Source organism: Austrofundulus limnaeus, unplaced genomic scaffold (genome assembly GCF_001266775.1).
Source record: "Austrofundulus limnaeus strain Quisiro unplaced genomic scaffold, Austrofundulus_limnaeus-1.0 Scaffold59, whole genome shotgun sequence".
Taxonomy (NCBI): domain Eukaryota; kingdom Metazoa; phylum Chordata; class Actinopteri; order Cyprinodontiformes; family Rivulidae; genus Austrofundulus; species Austrofundulus limnaeus.
Window position 1 is genome coordinate 1,176,557 of NW_013952461.1, and position 18,627 is coordinate 1,195,183.

Consider the following 18,627-nt stretch of genomic DNA (forward strand, 5'->3'; position numbering starts at 1 on the left):
ACAACTGTATCCCTTATTCAGAAGATAAACGAATAAATAAATTAGTTCAGTCAAATGTTTTGTTAGACTGTTGTTTCTGTGTGTTTAGCTTTTTTATTCTGTATAGGTTTCCTAAATTCATTCATTACAATTCATATAATAATACAAAGTGTAACATAAATTGATTTTTACACTACTTTACCTTTACAGCTTATGAAACATAAATTAACTGTGTGTGGGATCAATAAAGTTGTATTTTGTAGTCCTGTAAGAAGTTTTAATACATTGTTTTTGGTACCTGTTTTTCTCTGATTGTGTGTGCGTGAGCATGTGTGTGTGTGTGTTTGGATAAATGATGGTGCCGTATTAATGTAAATCTCTGTTAAAATGTGCATTATGAAACAAAGTCCATTCATTCGTAGTAGTACACAGCGCAGTGGTGCCACCTCCAATATGGCGGACGCACAGCCTCGTCACAGCAGCGGTCCAGCAACTAGTCTTCTACGTATTCATTTCTATGGTAATGAGCGTCCTTTTACCGTAAACCAACTCCCTCTGACGCAACGGCCAGATGTCGTGCCGAGACTGATGTTGTTTTAGGTGTAGGCTATAAAAAAAAAGAAGAAGAAAACAAATAGAGTACAAATAGTGATGTAACATCACCCACGACAGAGCTGCTTCTCTTATTTATTTATTTGTTTCTTTAGCTGTTTATTTATTGTGTGTGTCTGCTATCAAAATATCTCATGACCCAAGTAGCGGATTTTAATGAAACTTGCAGAAATTATTTGTTGGACGAACATCTGCACCTGATTAACTTATGGATTTTAAGCAATGAATGAGACATATGAACGAGTTCCCTATATATATATATATATATAATTTAAGAAAGCTGTCACAGCCACCTGACCTAAAATAAAACAACCAAACCTTTGTTTGCCTTTGTTTATTTAATCTATTTCACCTGTTCATTTGCAAAAATATATATAAAAAAGTACTGAACTGATTTTAATGAAACCTCAAAACAGTTATGTTTATTTATAACTAATTAGCTTTTAGAGCCAAGACACTTTACTCATTGTACAAACAACACATTTCTACAATTCAGTCAGTTTTACTAAATATTGTGCAAAAATTAGTGTCCTTGCAGCTGAGAATATAAACATATTTCAATTACTCATTGCACAAGATTTTTTGCTTAAAACCTGATCACTAACTCTCTGAAACAATTCAGCTTTTTTATTTGTTAAGTATTGCATGAACTACTTGTTGGATTTTAATGAAACTTTAATCATTTAATGTGGAGTTAATTCAATTTAAGCTGACTGACACAGCTAATTAGAGTTAGTCCAGACAGATGTGGCTGTAAGTCAGYCAATATAACCAACATTATGCAAAAAAAGATACGTGGTTGTAGCTGAAAGTTAATCATATACTCTGAACTTGACATTTAACAATAGTGGACATTATTTTCAAAGTTTCACCAAAAAGGCTAGCTTCATCAGTTCTCAACATCAACTGATCTTTGTGCAAACCTGACATTAAAGGCTGCAGACATTTTGCATATCAAGTGCAGGATTTAAATTTTGTATATGCCTTCACTTACATACTACTTCTGTACAAAATTATAATAAAGCCACAGTCGATTTTCAGATAGATTCATAGGCTGAATATAATCAAGATTATAACTCTGCTTATAAATAACATTTTGATGTAATTAGACCCCAAAAAGGTCAAAACTCTCAAAATGGTCAACTAAAAATTTTGCGGAATGAAGTGGTCTCATTCTGGATTGCAACTTTGACAACCTAAGACAAATATCCACAAAATATTATTAGTATTATTTTTTTACAGTTCTTCTTAAACAGTTTCATAATCCATTTTAAACCATGAAAAGATATAGCCTACACTTGTGACGCAATCATATTTACTTCAAYGACAGTTTTCCTCCAGCAGGTGGCAGTAAAACAACATGTTTACACAATGATGAGGCAGAACTGCAACATTGAAAAATAAAAACAAGACCCTCTGGCTGGGACTCAGGAAAACAGATTTGGTTTTACAACTAAACAGTCAACTGTGTCAAACACCTAAAAACACAAACTACATGTTTCCTGATCTTCACAGCCCCTTTATAGCTACGTTTGCTTACGTAACATATACATTTTTCTAAGTATCAGTTTTTAAAACTTCAACATTAAAGCCATTTCAATATTTTACGACATACAAACAAGCAGAACAAGCAGTGACGTAATGAYTGGATTCTGGGGCGCATGCGCGAAAGGGCCTTTATTGTTACGCCCATAAATATATACCTGTGCATTTCCGACTGTTTCCGGTTTGTCTGTGAGGTTCCCAGCAGTGCAAACTTCCGAACTTGTTAAGGTAAGTRCAAATATATGGAGTCAGCCTCACAGACAACATGTCGCACTGAATGAGCAGAAAATGTCACCCCCACCCGTACAAATACAACCCGCCCCCGTTTTTATGCCTAAACACACAATGAGTTAAAAATTACGTTAGACTGTTGGAAGAGAGAAAAACATGTTTACCAGCTGACTGTTGCCTAACTCAGCCCCAGTAGATGGAGACAAAGTACAAATAATGCTTTGCTGGAAACAAAATATTTATTTCTTCCATTTATTTCCATCAAACTTGTTTGTGAGTGCTTGCTGCTTGTCAACACAGCTGTAATACAGTCAAATAAAAAAAAAATAGAGATAATATTTGGTATAGTAGAAGCTGAAAGTCATTTATAATTTATAGTCTGAGTTTCACATTCTGAAATATTATGTTAGTTTCATGGTTTGACCAAAATAGTTACAATTCTCAGCATATAATCTTGCTTCTTTCAAGAAATACTACTTTTTATTTATAAAAAGAAACAGAAGGGAGTTCTTAAATAACATAAAAACATTGTAGAAGATGTATCAGTATGTGTATGAAAGGAATGGATGTGCTGTTTGTGTAAAATCCCTGACATCCCTGTTTTTGTTTGGATATTTGCAGGTAGCGGACTGTTTGTTGCTGACACTCCAGCAGCAAACACCAGGCTGACCTCTGCTCCCACTCAGCTTTTTAAAGCAGCCGTACGGACGGTGCTAGCTTCTGGCTCAGCAGGCCTGGTAAGTGAACCATTACAGAGGGCATGTATAGGCTGTCAGACGAACAACGAGGGCTTGGAAAAGGTCACTTTAGCCGAGTACGACTGGAGTGCTTAATTTGGTGTGGCTGCGTGAACGACACACAAACGCACACAACCCGTCAGGCTCCAGACACACCCAGTCTTACCCTCCTGTGCACCCCGCAGTGACAGCTGACCTTGGATCCATATATTGTGAGACTGAATCCTCGTGGCCATCAGGAGCCAATAGGTCATTGCTTTTTTAGTCCCAAGACTCTCTCTGGCATTAGGGTTAGACCAGGGGTGCCCAAACATTTTCCCTGAGATCGGGCCAAAATTAWAATCAATGGGCCTCATGCAAGAACCGTTCGTACGCACAGATTTGTTCTTAAGTTGTGCGTACGAGTGATTTAGGAGAATTTGTGGCATTCACCAATGTTTTCGTATTCTAAGAATTTTTTCAGATACGAACAAAATTTACGAGTGGTCCAGACCTGTCGTATATTTTACGAGCAGTCAGTCTGCTGTTATCCAGACGGGTTTTCTTCACTAAKAACTTTATATTTCGTTAGTTTGAAGATATTTTGAGTTGAAAATAAATCACACTCCATAATTATCTTGACAATAGGCTATTCTGCTTGAATTAGAGTTATAATTTTAAATGTAATAATTTAGACTAACAATATAAATTGTCCGTCCGTTTTCCGCCGCTTATCCGGGATCGGGTGCGGGGCCAGCAGGAGACCCCGCTCTCCCCAGCGACACCTTCCAGCTCGTCCTGGGGGACTCCGAGACATTTCCAGACCAGAGGGGATACATAATCCCTCCAGTGAGTCCTGGGTTTTCTCCAAAGTACCAGACTTATTTTGAAAACATTTTAAAATGCTTATTTCAAACCCTCATCTGAGACCACCTGCGACCGCGCAGCACGTGGGGGGTGGGGGTGTACGGTGTGCAGCACTGTGTCTTCTGAATAAATGAAAATGATTTAACACAGTTGTTTATACTTTTAGCAGCTCTTTTTATTCCACAGCTGACCTGCTAAAAATAACAGATTTTCTTTTCTGGATCTCTGACAGACGGACTTCAGTCTCTGAACTCGCAAAGTTTTTCTTTTTAGTTTTCGCTGTCATTTTCATGAATGGACACTTCCTTGTATCTGAGGCAGGAAACATAGCCTTATATGGTGTTTTTGGGGTGGTAATTATGCTAATCTCCTCTCGCGTGCAGAAGCAGCTGGATACGAACAGGTGGAATTTACGCAGCTCATTTACACACTTTTCCTGAAGATAGAAGAGTTTGTTGAATCTGACGTGGCAAAAGTAAGAGAAATTTAGGATAAGAATACGAACATGTTCTTGCATGAGGCCCAATCTGAGGGCCGCGGGCCAAATGCAGTAATATAAGAAAGAATGCAAATACTTCTTAAGTAAAGTTGTTTTTTTATGATTAAGCTAACAGCCAGTGTGGTTGCCCACATTCTTTTGTTGTTKTTTTTTTCAGCCCATGGACATGGAGAAAATTCAACGTATGCTCAGGCAGCAAAGGCTCATGGGACTTTTCATAATTTAAAATTTGTATATGGGGTCTTATAAGGTGTGCACGTCTAGATATGGGCTTAAATCTAATCTAAATGTCTCTTGTAGCTACTTGTATTTTATATTTAATCTTAACATAATTACAATCTGGCCAAATGAAATGGCTTGGGGGGGGGGGTGGCACTCTGGGCACCTCTGGATTAGACTATTACTGATTTTACATTCTGTCTTAATACAATCAAATTTCTGGTACCACTTTACAATAAGGCTTCCCTTATAAACAGCTTCTAAAGTTTTTAAAAATAGGTTATTAATTCATGTGTAAACACTTTATGAATCATTAATAAGTGTTTATTATGCATTAATTAAGGAGGAGAAAGAGACAAAACTGTTTGGTTTCTTGCCAATTATTGAGCCAAATCTGTTTGTGCACATATTACACCTTAAGTTGCTATTTTAAACATGTCAGACTGGTTTATTTATGTATTTATTTATTAGGCTCCCTTATGACATTTATACAGGTTTATTAATCATTAATAAATAGTGTACTGTCTTGCACTTTACAATAAAGCTCCCTTTGATAGTTGTGGATATGTATAATGCAATAATACAATATTATACTGTATGTAAAATATGTTTCCAATACATAATTTTTTACAAGGTAGAAACCTAGTCTGAAATATTTAATATAGCACCTTTAGATGTATTATTTAGAGGGAAAGATTTGGGTCACTATTTGGCAAGAAACCAAACAGTTTAGTCTCTGTCTTGTCCTTAATTAATGCCTAATAAACACTTATTAATGATTTACAAAGTGTTTGCAGATGAATTAATAAACTATAATCCTTTATAAGCCATCTACCCATAAGGGGAGCCTTATCATTTTCAATTCACACTTTAAATGTTTAGGTGGTTTGTAAGGAATCACCTCCTGATATAAGACTTTGTTTTTCTAAATGGATTAGTCTCTGTTCAAGCTAAATTAAACTTTTCATTATTGCTTCTTAAAATAAAGAACACAAGTCAACCATCCTGTGAATTTATTTTGAATTTAAATTCACTAAATGCAAATAAAGTTGAAATTCCTATTACAGATGTAGCTACAAAAAAGTGGAAAATAAAAACTTGCACAAAAAACAAAAGCACGCATTGGGCTAAAGCTAAACAAAAACTAATTTTACAGTATACTGAGGCTCTAAATGCGTAAAAACATGGTTATATTAAAATGTCAACAAACTACACCTTTAAGCTAATGCTAACATATTGTCAGAAGGCTGGGATCTTCTGACCAGAACTGACAGGGCTCAGTTATGTTTTAAGATGTAAAAGTTTAGTAGCAAACAAAGTTGAGTTGGTCAGCGCAGTCCCTGCTCTCCATCTGTCGGCCCTCCGATGGGAGGGCCCCACAGTGGCGGTTTGCTGCAGGGCACTGCGGCATCCCCTTCTGGCACCAGGCCTCGAACCCCGCGCACGTCCCGTCCGCCCACAGCCAGCTGCCTCCCAGGTAGCGCAGGCCGGTCCACACCTGGGCGGTCAGGGCCTTCCTGCTGCTCTGCAGGGCCTGATTCAGAGCAGACTCCGAGACCGTGCTGACCAGCTCCATGTCCAGGCTGCGGCAGTGCTCTTGCGCCGCCTCCCAGGCCTTCTTTTCTTCCACCAGGACGAGGTTGCTCTGAAAGCAATAGAAGGGGAATTTGTCCTCACAGCTCGCAGTTCGCAAGTCTTTCTCATTTTGTATCACACAGCTGTGGTCCGCAGCCGTTTCCTGCAGTTTTTCCGAAAGAGGAAACAAAGCATCTTTCCCTCCTGACCACCTCCAGGTACCATTTACATCTTTGTAGAGCCCAATCCAGCCTGTCTCGAAAGCATTGCCAGTGCCGTTTCCTGATACGAGCATTTCTACAAGTTCCAGCTGGCTGTTGACGGAAGTCAGATCGGTGTGATGCTGTCTGCAGTAATCTCTGGCCTCTGACCATGTTACCTTGTCAGATATATAAATAATTACTCCAAACAGGGTGCAAAGAGATGAAGAGAAGAGTCCTGTTAGGAGCAGGAATATCAGCGTGCCCGTCCTCATCTTGAGTTTCAGTAAAGTTTTCCTTCACTGGAACTCTTTTCAGAGGTTGAAGGAGCAGGAGGCGACCAGTCCCGTCCCATCCGAGGCCATTATGAAAATATCCAGAAGGGTATGAGCAGACCTTCGAATGCAAACGCAGAGCATTCAAATATTCACAAATAAGGGTGAATGGAAACGGAAAATGGTTCTGTGAAGCTTATTATTGCCCGTCACCAAAAGGCAAAACAGTGGTTTGTTGCCTGTGTGCTTGCAGCATTAGCAGGCATCTGGACAAATAGTGATAAATCTCTTAAAATTTGATGCAGTTCGAGCCTGAACATCAACATACACACAGTAGATTAATTAATGAGCAATGGTCTTACTTTCAGGAGTCATCCTCACCACTCTTATTTGATCTCACAATATTACATAATTCAATTCAATTCAGTTCAAAAATRCTTTATTGATCCCAGAGGGAAATTTGGTGTTGAAATTTGGAAATTCAGAATTGTTGTTAATAAATTCACTTACAAGGTTTGGACAGAAAGGCTTTAACTCCGCCCCTTCTCAGCATTACACAATAGTTTAAATCTATGGCATTATAAGATGATGAAACGTACTTTAATTTTACTTATGTTTCCACATGTTTCAGTCATTTATTTGGAATACGTTCGTACAGAGTAGATATGTATAAATCTACTGTATTTTTCTCCATTAGTATTGCTGTTTATAGTTTTCATAGTCAAAAGTGTAATATACTGTATTTCTCCTATTAAACCATAATCATTTCTAATATTACTAAAATTGTAAAAAGTATAAACAAAATGAGTACTAAACTCTTTAGCTTGACAAATATTTAAAATTGTGTTGCTTTTTCTCCTCCAGTAGCACGCCTGGTACGAGTTGGTTGTACCGTTCTGGACTCACTGAGGCATGATGAGAATAATGTTTTGAATCCCAGATTTGCTTTTTCACCATGAATATTCAAACTACCAGTGATTAGCTCTATGGGCTGTTTTCTGCTTTGCTTTAGTCAAAATATTCATTTGCATTTCAGTGAGTACTATGTTAACACRCTGCAATTAGGTCCACATATTTTTGCATATTTAATCGGAAAAGCAATAAAGGGCTGCTAGAGACTTTATTTTAAATTTCAWTAAATTCAGTTTGTAGCACAAATTCGTGTCCTCCTATGGTACTTTAAAGAGGCTAGTAACTCTTGATATATTTTCTGTATTTGGTGATAAATAAACTGTAAAACAATTTAGGGATGTGGGATTAGTGAATTGGGAATTTAGTATTTTTAGCAGTGAGTGCCCTTTTCCCCCACAAACTAATTAACTGAAATGTAAAGATCAAATATTAAAACAGAAACGGTTTCTTACTGATTACTCAGTTTCACATTTTATTTCACTTTACAGTTTAAAAGTTTCTTATTGTTTTACTATTAGTTTCTATTTTAGCACACGAAAAAGGAGTAATAAAATATGAAACCTAAGTAATTACCTACTCAGCATTTTAAGTGTGGTTGTATTTGTAGAATTTAATCCTTTATGATATTTTAGGTGCAGAAATATCTTAAACAGTTACTGTTGGGAAAACAGAATGTAGAAATACAGATTTTATTCTACAGTYTGATGTATTATGAACAAAAGCATGAATTACACCGTTTTAAAAGTTGAGCAAAAAATGCATTTAAGTGTTTTGGTTTGTTTTCTTTTTTTTCAAGTTGAGGAGACTTTAATCTGTTAAACAGTCCTGGTTGTTATATTTCTCTTTAAATAGAAAAAAGTATTGATGTAAATTTAGGTTTAGGGAATAAGTAGTTATGGTTTAAATAATGCTTTTTGTAGGAACATTGGTTTATGAGTGATTTTTTTCATTATATTGCATTAAACTGAGTAAAGATTAAAAATTATTATACTGTATATAATAAAGGTTTATAGTCGGTTCAAATCAACACAACACAAGYAAGCCAAAGTTATTGAAAATTGGTAACATTTTATCAATAAAAAGCAAACATTTATACATGCAGTTCAACATGTGAAGTAAAAAAAGGTTTTCCATCAGAATACTGAACTCAATGAAAACTGTGAAACATCTTCATGACAGTGATTTTCTTAACAGTCTAAAAACTCATTCTATCAYATAAAGAAACTGACTTATTTGAGTTCCAGAAGACTGTGTTAATATTAAAAAATGAAAAGTAGTTTCAAAAATTAAAAAAGAAAAAAACTATACAAACCTGACAACAACAAAACCATAAAATAGAAATACACTTTGAACCTGTACCAAATCGGTTTTACCATGAGGTCAGATACAGAGGTTTGCTTTTTTAGCACTTGGAAACTATATACAGACGTTTTTACTGACATTCATGAAAGTTATTCATCAGTAAATTCATTGGTTGTTATTTTCAGTTTGGCCAACACAATTTAAAAATCATCTCATCTTTGGTTTTAATCAAGAACGCCAGCAAAAAAAAAAGTCAAGTTTAACAATAATTAAGTTTAAAATGTTGCTAACTTTCACAAAAATGTAATTTTTTTTTAAACAAATCTAATTCTTGTTAAGGCAGTGAGAGTTGGTTTCACACACATGAAAAAAAACATTTAGCTGACTGGGTTCATTGGTTTCATTGCAGAATAAATGTAGATTTATCAAAAATGGCAGTTTTTCTGTTATTTTTTTATTTTTATTTTTTTAGGTTTTAACAATAAAACATGAGTTGACAAAATGTTGTCACAATAAGGCAGAAGTCAGAACAACTTTTAAATCCCAGTTAGTGTTAGCAGGCTCCTGCTGACACCAGCAAAGGAGAGGATTTCCATTTAATCTTTTTCACATTACAGGCACCATTATCAGCGTCATCGCATTGTCATTGTTGGCATCGTCAGTCCAAAGAGTTGCGTGGAGAAGAACCGGTGGACATATGAGTGTTTTTGAGAGATTCGTGGTGAATTTGTCTCAGATTTATCAGGAGTTGGCGGGCCAGTCGTTGGGATTTACATCTCCGTGTCAGCGACTTGGGTTTGGTTGGCCGAGTGTCCGTTGGTGGTGGGACTGGGGTTTGTCCCATTCTCAGGCGGAGACTCTCCGTTGATGGTGGGCTTGTCGACAGGCTCCTGGGGCAGAGGGGCCACGGATACCAGGGTGTTGGTCTGGTTCTCTTCATCCACCTGGAAAGAGTCCGCCTAAAGAAAGACCAGAATTTTAGAACAAAGCTCTTTTTTGGGGGGAGTTTTCAGGAAAGCGTGATAGTGAAAATGGACGACGCATTTCTCGTTGAGGTTTATGGGCTTCAGCCGTGTGTGCTTCTCAGAGGGATGTTGGGAATGTTTTTGATTACGCAAGCGTGTTGCTAAGCGAAAAGTACCACAAGGGTGTGCCGCCATATGTAAATGGTTTTAAAAGATGATGTTAAATATGGTTGGAGAACAAACTGAAACCATTTGTAGCCCGGCAGCAGTGGGTTGAAGGAGAAATGGATTAAAGGACAAAATGTGCTTTGAGTTTATTGCAGCTTGCAAACCGTTCCATTGAACTCGAATATCATTTTTGTTTGCTTGATTTCATCCAGTGTCTGATTTAGTGATGGTTGGCTTCTGATGAGCATGTAAACACGTAAAACCTCTGATCTACTCACCAGTCTGACACCTTTGGAGTTCTTGCGATGTGTTTTGAGGTAATAACCGGCCACCAGCAGTGCAGCCAGCAACAGACCAGCCAGCAGTAGAGACACCAGCACCAACTTGGAGTTCTTCCCCCAGCGAGGATTGGCCTCCTCAACATTAATCTGGCAAATAAATGCGACTATAGTTATGAAGTGGTATTCACATCAAATTCAACCACAGAGTTTTGAGTATATTCCTTTTTGTCCCATTGAYTGATAGCAAATGAGGAGCTTTTCTACGTAAATCTCAAGCAAATCTAGCAAATCTGAGCCTCTTGAATGATTCTCTACACAACACGTATAGTCCTGAATTCCTTGGTGGTGTCTAAACAAACAAACAAAAAACATGCCAAAAGAATAAATTGTAGCAAGGCTAATTGCATGGTTATGTGTCCAGAATTTGGTAAATTACTGATAAGGTAATTCGATGAGGTAATGAGGGAAAATGAGTTTTCGTTGACAGCAAAGAGACAGATGGCTTTGATGGTCACACCCTTAACCCAGCGTTGGTCCCCAGGTGTTTGGAAARAAATAGTTTTGCTGCTGACAAGATTGTTTGTGGGCTGTTTGTTGTTTTGACACCAGCTCTGGCAGCTCAACGTCTTTGAGGCAGTCTTCAGAGGGAGGGTGGGGGTTGTATTCTTCCACCCTTGTGTATTTCAAGTTTCCTTACGAGTCAACCACAGTTTAGCTGAGTCACTGCAGCTTTTGGAAGTCACCCCTTCCAAGCCCTTCATGGTAAACGGTATAATTTACTGTGTTGGTTAGAGTTGGAATTTCTTTGACTGTCACTTGGTCGTGTCCACAGAAAGGCATTTGTAGAATCACAGTCACGTACTTCTGACTCAACTCGGTTCATATTTGAAGGAATAAAAAACACTCAATGGAAATAAGATAAACAAAACTATAAAACATGTCAGGATCACTTACTTTGTCTTTTATGTTGTCATTGTTTAACTTGTTCGTCATGCCTATAAGGTCACCTGCAAATAAAGAAAAAAATGKTACAAATGAAATCTTACAACTATCAGAAGTTTGCTGCTCTGTGATGATTATTGTTGTTCAGCCACAGACTATAACTGACCTTCAACATATTTCCCAGACACGAGGACTTCCTTCGTGTCRTCTTCCTGATAGAGCTCCAGTTGACAGTCGTCAGCGCACAGCTCTGGTAGAACACTTAAAATCGATGTCAGAGTTTGGGACTGCAAAGATCACAATAAAACATAACTGTTACTCAGATATATTGATCTTTCAGTAACCAAGGGCAATAACATTATTCTAATTTATTTGTTATTCATTTTGACATTACTAGGACTTTTTCCCCACAGACGTTCTTTTTCCAAAATTAAATGACCCAATTCAATTAATCACATAAAGTCTAAGTCTAAACCTAAGCTTATTGTACCTTTTTACATTTTTACTAGGGGTGCAACAATACAGAAAATTGCTGATTCRGTTCGATATTTTAATTTCACAGTTCAGTATTTTTTCAATACAAAAAAGAAATTTCCATACCCTTCTTAACTTGTAATTTATTGAAATTAATTGTTAACATTTGTTTAACCTCTAAAGTACAGTTTTACAGCAAGTTTCTCAGTGGATCTGTGCTCGATAAAGCAGCCTAGGTGGAGTARTYGAGCGCAGATCCATTGAGCCTTCAACACAGAGCGTCTTCAGAAGACAAGCTGATAAAATTAGTTTTAAAAATCTGAATTKTTTGATACGTAGTGTGTATTGAACCAAGTAGGTACRTCTGTAGACAAAGTAGGCRTTTCCAAAGGAAGGTGTTACTCAAGGGCCACACCTGATTGGATAATTGTTGCTTAGGTGTTTCTTTTGTAACTAATACATCTATTTTTTAGCATCKGGCTTTCATTTATTTATTTATTTTCATGAATTTGCTGTTGTTACAGAGGTCATCAGAAGACTTGGGAATAATTAAGACYGGCAGATTATGTTAACCGGCCATTTTTATACGCTTATATGAAGAYGCTGCCAATGTCGTTTTCATTCATTATTTCTACTTCTTTTAACAAAAAACTCCCGGTTACATTTCAAAATAAGATAGCAACATCAGTTGGTAGTGGATTTTTAATTTTTTTATTTTAGATATTTAGAAATAAGGAGAACTAAATGTTTGTTTTAATGATACATTGCAATTTCATTAAAACAAATCTATTTTGGCGGCTAAACTTAATGTGAAAGTAGTTAAAGTCAAAAGTGAAAAAAAATTCTAGAGAAAATCAACCTTTTCGAAAAACAGAGCAAATACAACTAGCCAATGTGTAGCTGTGTTTCCATTGACCATGAAAATGCGCAAATTAGAATTTCGAAAATAAATTTGCTCAATGGAAACACGTCAATTAAAAAAAATGATGTTTTTCGACAAAATGTTTTTGCGCTAGGATGAGGTGGTTTTTCGGCCGTATCGAAATTGATGAATTTCGCAAAACTGCAATGGAAACACTTTTTTCGCGTCATGAGAGTCACGTGATCAAGAACTGGCTGTTTCTACTGGCGAAAAGATGATGAAGAAGAAGATAACATGAAGTAAAAGTAGTAGAGAAATCACAGAAATAGTAAAAGAAAGTATTAAAGTCATTTTCCCAAAAACGCAGCTTACGTAGCCACTCCCAAGTATAAGGGGCTTGTCACTCAAAAGCCTCGATAAGACGCCAACGTCTCCTCTGAAGGCTGATGATGAGCGCTAGTGTTGTGGTAGCAATATGCAATGTGTTTACATCCATTGCCGCCATGTTTATAATGACTGAGAATATAATATAATATGTGAGAACATATTCACGCATGATTTTAATAGCACTTCTTACTTAATGGAAACACCGCAATTTCGAAACTGTCTCGACATAAACAGAATATCGACAAAGTTTTGCGCACATTTGCAATGGAAACGCAGCTAGTGGTTACGCTTGAGAAACACCTACTTTGAGTCTGCAGAGAACCCCTTCTCTATTGAATCTAAAGCACCGTATTGAATGGTTAGGTACAAATACACRTATTGTTGCAACCCTTTTCTTTTTTCTTGTTTTTTTCAATTTTTTCCTTAAAATAATAATCACTAAAAAAAGATATACGTTAAATAAGAATTACACTCAAAAAACACATTGTTAGATTTACTAAATCAAGTTATGTCAACAATTTCCACTCAACTCAGTTAAGGAGATATTGTTGACATAACATGGTTAGGTAAATCCAACACATATGTTTTTTGAGTTTACTTTAGCTTTATCTGTTTTTCAGAGCCCTTGCATAAGGACATTAATCTTGCAACAGATTTAAGCCCCTGGCCGACATCCATCTGTAGCATACAGTAATATAGACGAGGAATTCTGCATGCCAATACTAAAATAATCCACTCTTCACATGACACATAAGTCAAGGCCCACAGACAGTCCGGTATATATCGGTCATCCCCCGCTGGCTGCTGCCTCCCTGATTTAAACTAAGGTTCAGGTTACATCTCATTTTTATCAGCTCTAAACCTAAATTAACATTCTTTGTATTGGCTACGTTTAATAAACTTAACTTTAGAAATGTTTTAGCCCCGATGAAATTATGTTCATGTCTTTGATGACAGGAAGCCCCTGTTGGACTGTTGTCATCCATTGTTTAAATGTTAAATAATACATTTACTTCTCAGGCTGTACGAGCGCCGCTGCTAACAGAAAGCATATGTAGTGGATTCAGACCTAACACATAAAAGCGGCAGAGCTCAAAGCTGTCATCCTGAGATACTGAAAAATRCATTTTTCTAAACACAAACATACCCTCACACACACACACGCCCACAATGCTGCCTCAGGCTGCCACACATTATACATTCTGCAGGAGCAACGAGCCCACCCAACGCGTTGCCCTCCCTCCGCCTCGCACTGCAGTCCATTCCCTTGTGTTTACTATATGTACAGCAACAATCCCTCGGACTGCAGGCRGACACGAGCTCACTGGTTCGTTATGGTTTATCAAATTTGCTGCTTCTAAAATAAGAAAAAGAAATCTGCTTATTTTGAGTTTATAAGATTGACGTCGGGCTATTCTGCAGCACAAGATTGTTTTGTGCAAGGAAAGAAAGATGTTCAAGTATGGTTTAAAGCGACCCCTTTCTTTCTGTTCTGCCCTTAAAACATTATTTTATGTCACATAAAAGCAGATGGTGTGTAAGGCTTACACAGTTGGAGGGAACCTTGAGTTTCAGCTGGACAGAATGTTTTCCCTCCACTTCCTCCTTCCTCACGCAGGTAACTTTTTGCCCAGGCTTTGGCTGCAGAGAGAAACCAGAGTGTCTTTATTATCTCATCGCATCTCCTCCTCTCCTTTAGGCCAATGATTGCTGTGTGCCATCAGCCCAGCTGAACAGAAGTATTGTCTATTTAAGATGAGACAAGAAAAAAAACATTGTTTTCCAGAGGAACTTTTTTCCCAAGTCTGTCAGATGTAGTCAGATTTCTGGATTCTTCACAACGCAGTAGGAGTTTGGATCTATTTTAAGGTTATTTTTATAATGATTGTTTTTTAACCTCTAAACAAATATATTTATTTTTTAACTTTAGTCACCAATATTAGGCGTTGAGTTTTATATTTCTTCACCAGCCTGAACTTTTCCATCTAACCACAGCTGACCAGTTGAATGCRCACTTCTCTCCGGCTCGTATCGACTGGTAGTATTGATGTTTCTGGTGAGATTTGTCTATGGAAGCTTGTAAATATTTACCAGATGAAGCCTGTTGAATTCAGACCTCTGCAACTGTAACCCCATCAATCCTGCATATTTGATAAGTAATTTATTTAAAAAAATAAAAACTCATGTCTGCTCCATATTGGGTTTTAGGAGTTTTGCACCCAGTCAGGAAGTMAGATACTGCCTTCCAGTATGTTATAATGAGCTGTAGTCAACTGTAGCAGAACTGGTATGTATTATTTAAAAAATAGAGATTGAGTCTGCCTCATTTAAGACTGATTTCATTAGAAGTTTTCAAAGTTGTGTTCTTTAGAAATAACTAGGAAAACAGTGCAAACCATAAGGAAGTTATGGGATTAACAACATGAGTGGTGCTCAAATTGTTTTAGAAATGAATGCAGTTATAATTTCTTTAAGGTTTACGTATAAAGAAAATGTAGCCAATTAGATTTTTATGTAAACGATGTTTCTTAAATGACTGTTTGCTAGGGTTGGGCATAATCGTATCGTGTGCAATTWAACGTCAGAAAAACATTAATCGATTAATTTTTGGCACTTGACGATTAATACGATTAATGCCACCCGGCAGACTAACCGCTTGGTGCTCCTCTCTGGTTCAAATATAACAAACATTTAAAAAAGTTGTGTAATTTATTTATCTATCAGCACAATTTAAAGATTGATGTATAGCCTGAAGTCTGCAATTTTGACACAATTTGGAACAGGTTTTTACGAAGAGCCACTTTTCTCCCTATAAATTGGTCATGTGACTAGGACAAAAGGGTGTCCAGGGACTCCGGGGGATTAATCRTCAAATTAATCGTTATCGGCTAAATACCACAATTAATCGTGATTAATTTATTTGCCAATATTGCCCAACCCTACTCTTTGCATAATGGAAGTTTTTGATTTATTTGCGATATTTCCTTTTTGCCGTCTAATATGGCACGACTGGTACTCCAGCCTGCATAATACTGCCTTTCACATTTTTTTTAGTAAGAAGTCCTTTTTACACATTGTTTGCACCATAAATAAAAAAATTAAAGGTATTTAATGCTAAGACACCTTTATGCTAAAATCTCTTTAGTATGCACATATAGCCCTTCAAAACATCAACCCTCTGATCGACGTCAGCTTGTTTGAATTACAAAAAGGAACTTTTTTTAAGAAGTTGTTACTAATCGAGCAAACGCAGGCCTGCAGGGCTCAAAAGTGTTGCATGAAAAGCACACAAAATCATTTTAATCCATGGTTTTGTCRTACCTTTGGTTTGTTGTTGGAGTTGTCACCTCTGGGAGGTTCGGGTGCTGGGGTCTCTGATTTTACATCGGTTGCCTGTGTGTTCTTAGTCCSCTGATCGTCTGTTCCAGCAGGAACTGTAGTCGTGGACATTGGTACACCGGAAGGTTTGGGCTCCAGAGATGATTTTGTCTCCATCGCTGCTGTTGTTGAAACAACGGCACCTTCGGGCACCAGAGTAGGATAAACTATGTTTTGACCATTTTGATTTGTAGTCACTGAAAAAGCAGCATTTAATGGTTACATAAGCAAAAGCTGAAAATTTATATTCGTTTCAGTATTAATATTTTTCTACATCCATATGTGTGTGATATACTGTACAGTATATACTAAATCATGTACACAGAATCAACTATCTGGCTTCTACACACTTAAAAAACATTTGCGTTGGATTTACTTTTATTTTTTACATGCTTTTAACAGAATATGTCAACAGGCTCTGCTCAACTGAATTGAGTAAATAGCATATTTTTATGTATATTTATAGGTGAACGTGAAGTAAATGTGTCATATTTACTTAGTTCAGTTGAGTAGACTGTTGACATAATTTGTTTGAGTAAATCCAACACAAACGTTTTTGAGTGCATACGTTTTCAGAGGTGTGGATGGGTAACGAGGGACTGTTTCTTAAAATGTGAGTACCGTGTTGATGGTCATGACCATCTGCATAAGGTAAATAAAAATGGACAGAGCAACACTTGGAAAAAAAATAATCTAATGTTTATTTCTTAGTCAGGAAAATGTCCCATTTRTATGATGGAGAATAAAGGAGAATAAAGTCGGGATATTATATACAGTATACATGGATGGATAGATGTATACTCTATTGTCCTCCATAGAAGAAATTTGTCTTGGACWTTGTGTCCTAAACAAATCTGCAACCACAATTTTGAACACTACAAACAATAAAAACRCATAAATAATAACTACACTAACAACTAAAACACTAAGAATAAAATAAAAATACWCATATTGCTCAATAAAACCACATATCGCACATTCCTGCATCTAYTCCAAACAAGTAAACAAACTAACAAATCAGAGCATCAGCAGCATGACAGACCACCATATTTATCATTCTGACCGATGTATATCTGTTGAGTCTACAAGCAGAGATTTGGAACCGTTTTCCAGATGGTAACAGTTTGTTGAGGATGTGAACGGGATCAGAAAGTACCCTCCATGCATGTCTGAGGACAGACCCTTCATACATGGATATATTATACTGCAGTTGAAACTCTTGAACTGGGCACTACTCAAAGAGAAATGCTAGCATCTTCTAGCTAAGAAGAATAATTAAAAACACAGTTTAGAACACACACAGATATACAAACTTTGTTGTATTTTTTGCTTCAATAAAAGATGACTTGTTTGAACACTTCGTCTGAAGAATGTGCTTCTTAGTATCTTACCAGAAGCTTCAGTTTTCTTTACAACATTGTCTCCTCTTGTATTGTCTTGTGGTTCCTGGGCCATCATTCCTGTAGAAAAATTAGAAAAAAAAAGATTTGTTTTGAAATGAGAAAAAATATATAAACATGCACCTCTGGCACACTGCCTGAATGTAAAGCTTCAAAACATACTTTTATCCAACCAACAAGATCATTTTTACCAAGCTGGACAAAAAAGGATCAGATTATCTTAATCAGGAGACAATCAATTAGTTTCCTCTGATTGATTCTAGGACAGTTATTTTGATTGACAGTAATAAATAAAGCTAAATGTATAAAACCTGACCAACATTTTAATCTGAGGTAAMATTTTATAGTCAGCAGATTATACACATTTTCAAATCTCAGTCATCGTTATGCACAAGGTGTTGTMTGACAGCTCTTCAGTGACAACATGATATGATTTCATTGTATCTTGTTGTATTTAATAACTAAAGTTCTTGTATCCAATGATCACATCTTAAAATCATTTACTTTGAAATCTTCAACCCATTTTMAGGATTTTCAAGAAATCTTGTGGTTATAATTCATAACTTGTGGTAGCAAACAGATTTCTGACCTATGTATATTAAAGGGGTCCACGATTAGTTGTAACATTAGACTTTATTTGAAAAACATTTATTTTAACTGTAAAATAAAGACTATGAAAATACTGTAGACTGTTTAGTTTTGTAATTTAAATTTTTTTTATTTTAACACGGATGGAGCCCTTTTATAAAAGCATTCAGGGTAAATGATGACATGGATAGGTCCTTGGTGCGAGGCTGCTAGCGAGCTATATCCACCCTGAAGGTTAATCTTGGACAAT

General features: G+C 36.7%; 2 protein-coding genes and 2 long non-coding RNA genes across 5 annotated transcripts in view; 1 reads left to right on the forward strand and 3 right to left on the reverse strand.

Annotated features, from left to right (window-relative positions):
• Positions 1-89: 89 nt before the first annotated feature.
• On the reverse strand, positions 90-2,370 carry LOC106518324 (uncharacterized). The gene is made up of 2 exons (XR_001310302.1): positions 2,295-2,370; positions 90-586 (listed from the first exon to the last, which is right to left on the reverse strand). It is a non-coding gene; the product is annotated as an uncharacterized LOC106518324 (long non-coding RNA).
• LOC106518323 (uncharacterized) overlaps positions 2,322-18,627 on the forward strand; it is a 21,110-nt gene continuing 4,804 nt past the window's right edge. Inside the window, exons 1-2 of the long non-coding RNA XR_001310300.1 lie at positions 2,322-2,364; positions 2,989-3,104. This is a non-coding gene — a long non-coding RNA (uncharacterized LOC106518323). The remainder of the gene's footprint in view (positions 2,365-2,988; positions 3,105-18,627) is intronic.
• On the reverse strand, positions 5,847-6,746 carry LOC106518322 (uncharacterized). Its single transcript, XM_014009569.1, has one exon. The coding sequence runs from the start codon at positions 6,716-6,718 to the stop codon at positions 5,972-5,974; it is 747 nt and encodes a 248-aa protein (XP_013865023.1). The 5' UTR covers positions 6,719-6,746; the 3' UTR covers positions 5,847-5,971.
• si:ch211-286o17.1 (hematopoietic progenitor cell antigen CD34) overlaps positions 8,679-18,627 on the reverse strand; it is a 23,839-nt gene continuing 13,890 nt past the window's right edge. The window contains exons 2-8 of one of the 2 annotated variants that reach the window (XM_014009567.1): positions 17,781-17,849; positions 16,333-16,586; positions 14,560-14,652; positions 11,455-11,575; positions 11,301-11,353; positions 10,344-10,493; positions 8,679-9,891 (exon numbers count right to left, since the gene is read on the reverse strand). In XM_014009567.1, the coding sequence (XP_013865021.1) occupies positions 9,703-9,891; positions 10,344-10,493; positions 11,301-11,353; positions 11,455-11,575; positions 14,560-14,652; positions 16,333-16,586; positions 17,781-17,849 (929 nt within the window). In that variant the 3' untranslated portion in view covers positions 8,679-9,702. The remainder of the gene's footprint in view (positions 9,892-10,343; positions 10,494-11,300; positions 11,354-11,454; positions 11,576-14,559; positions 14,653-16,332; positions 16,587-17,780; positions 17,850-18,627) is intronic. The other variant, XM_014009568.1, reaches the window with a different exon arrangement.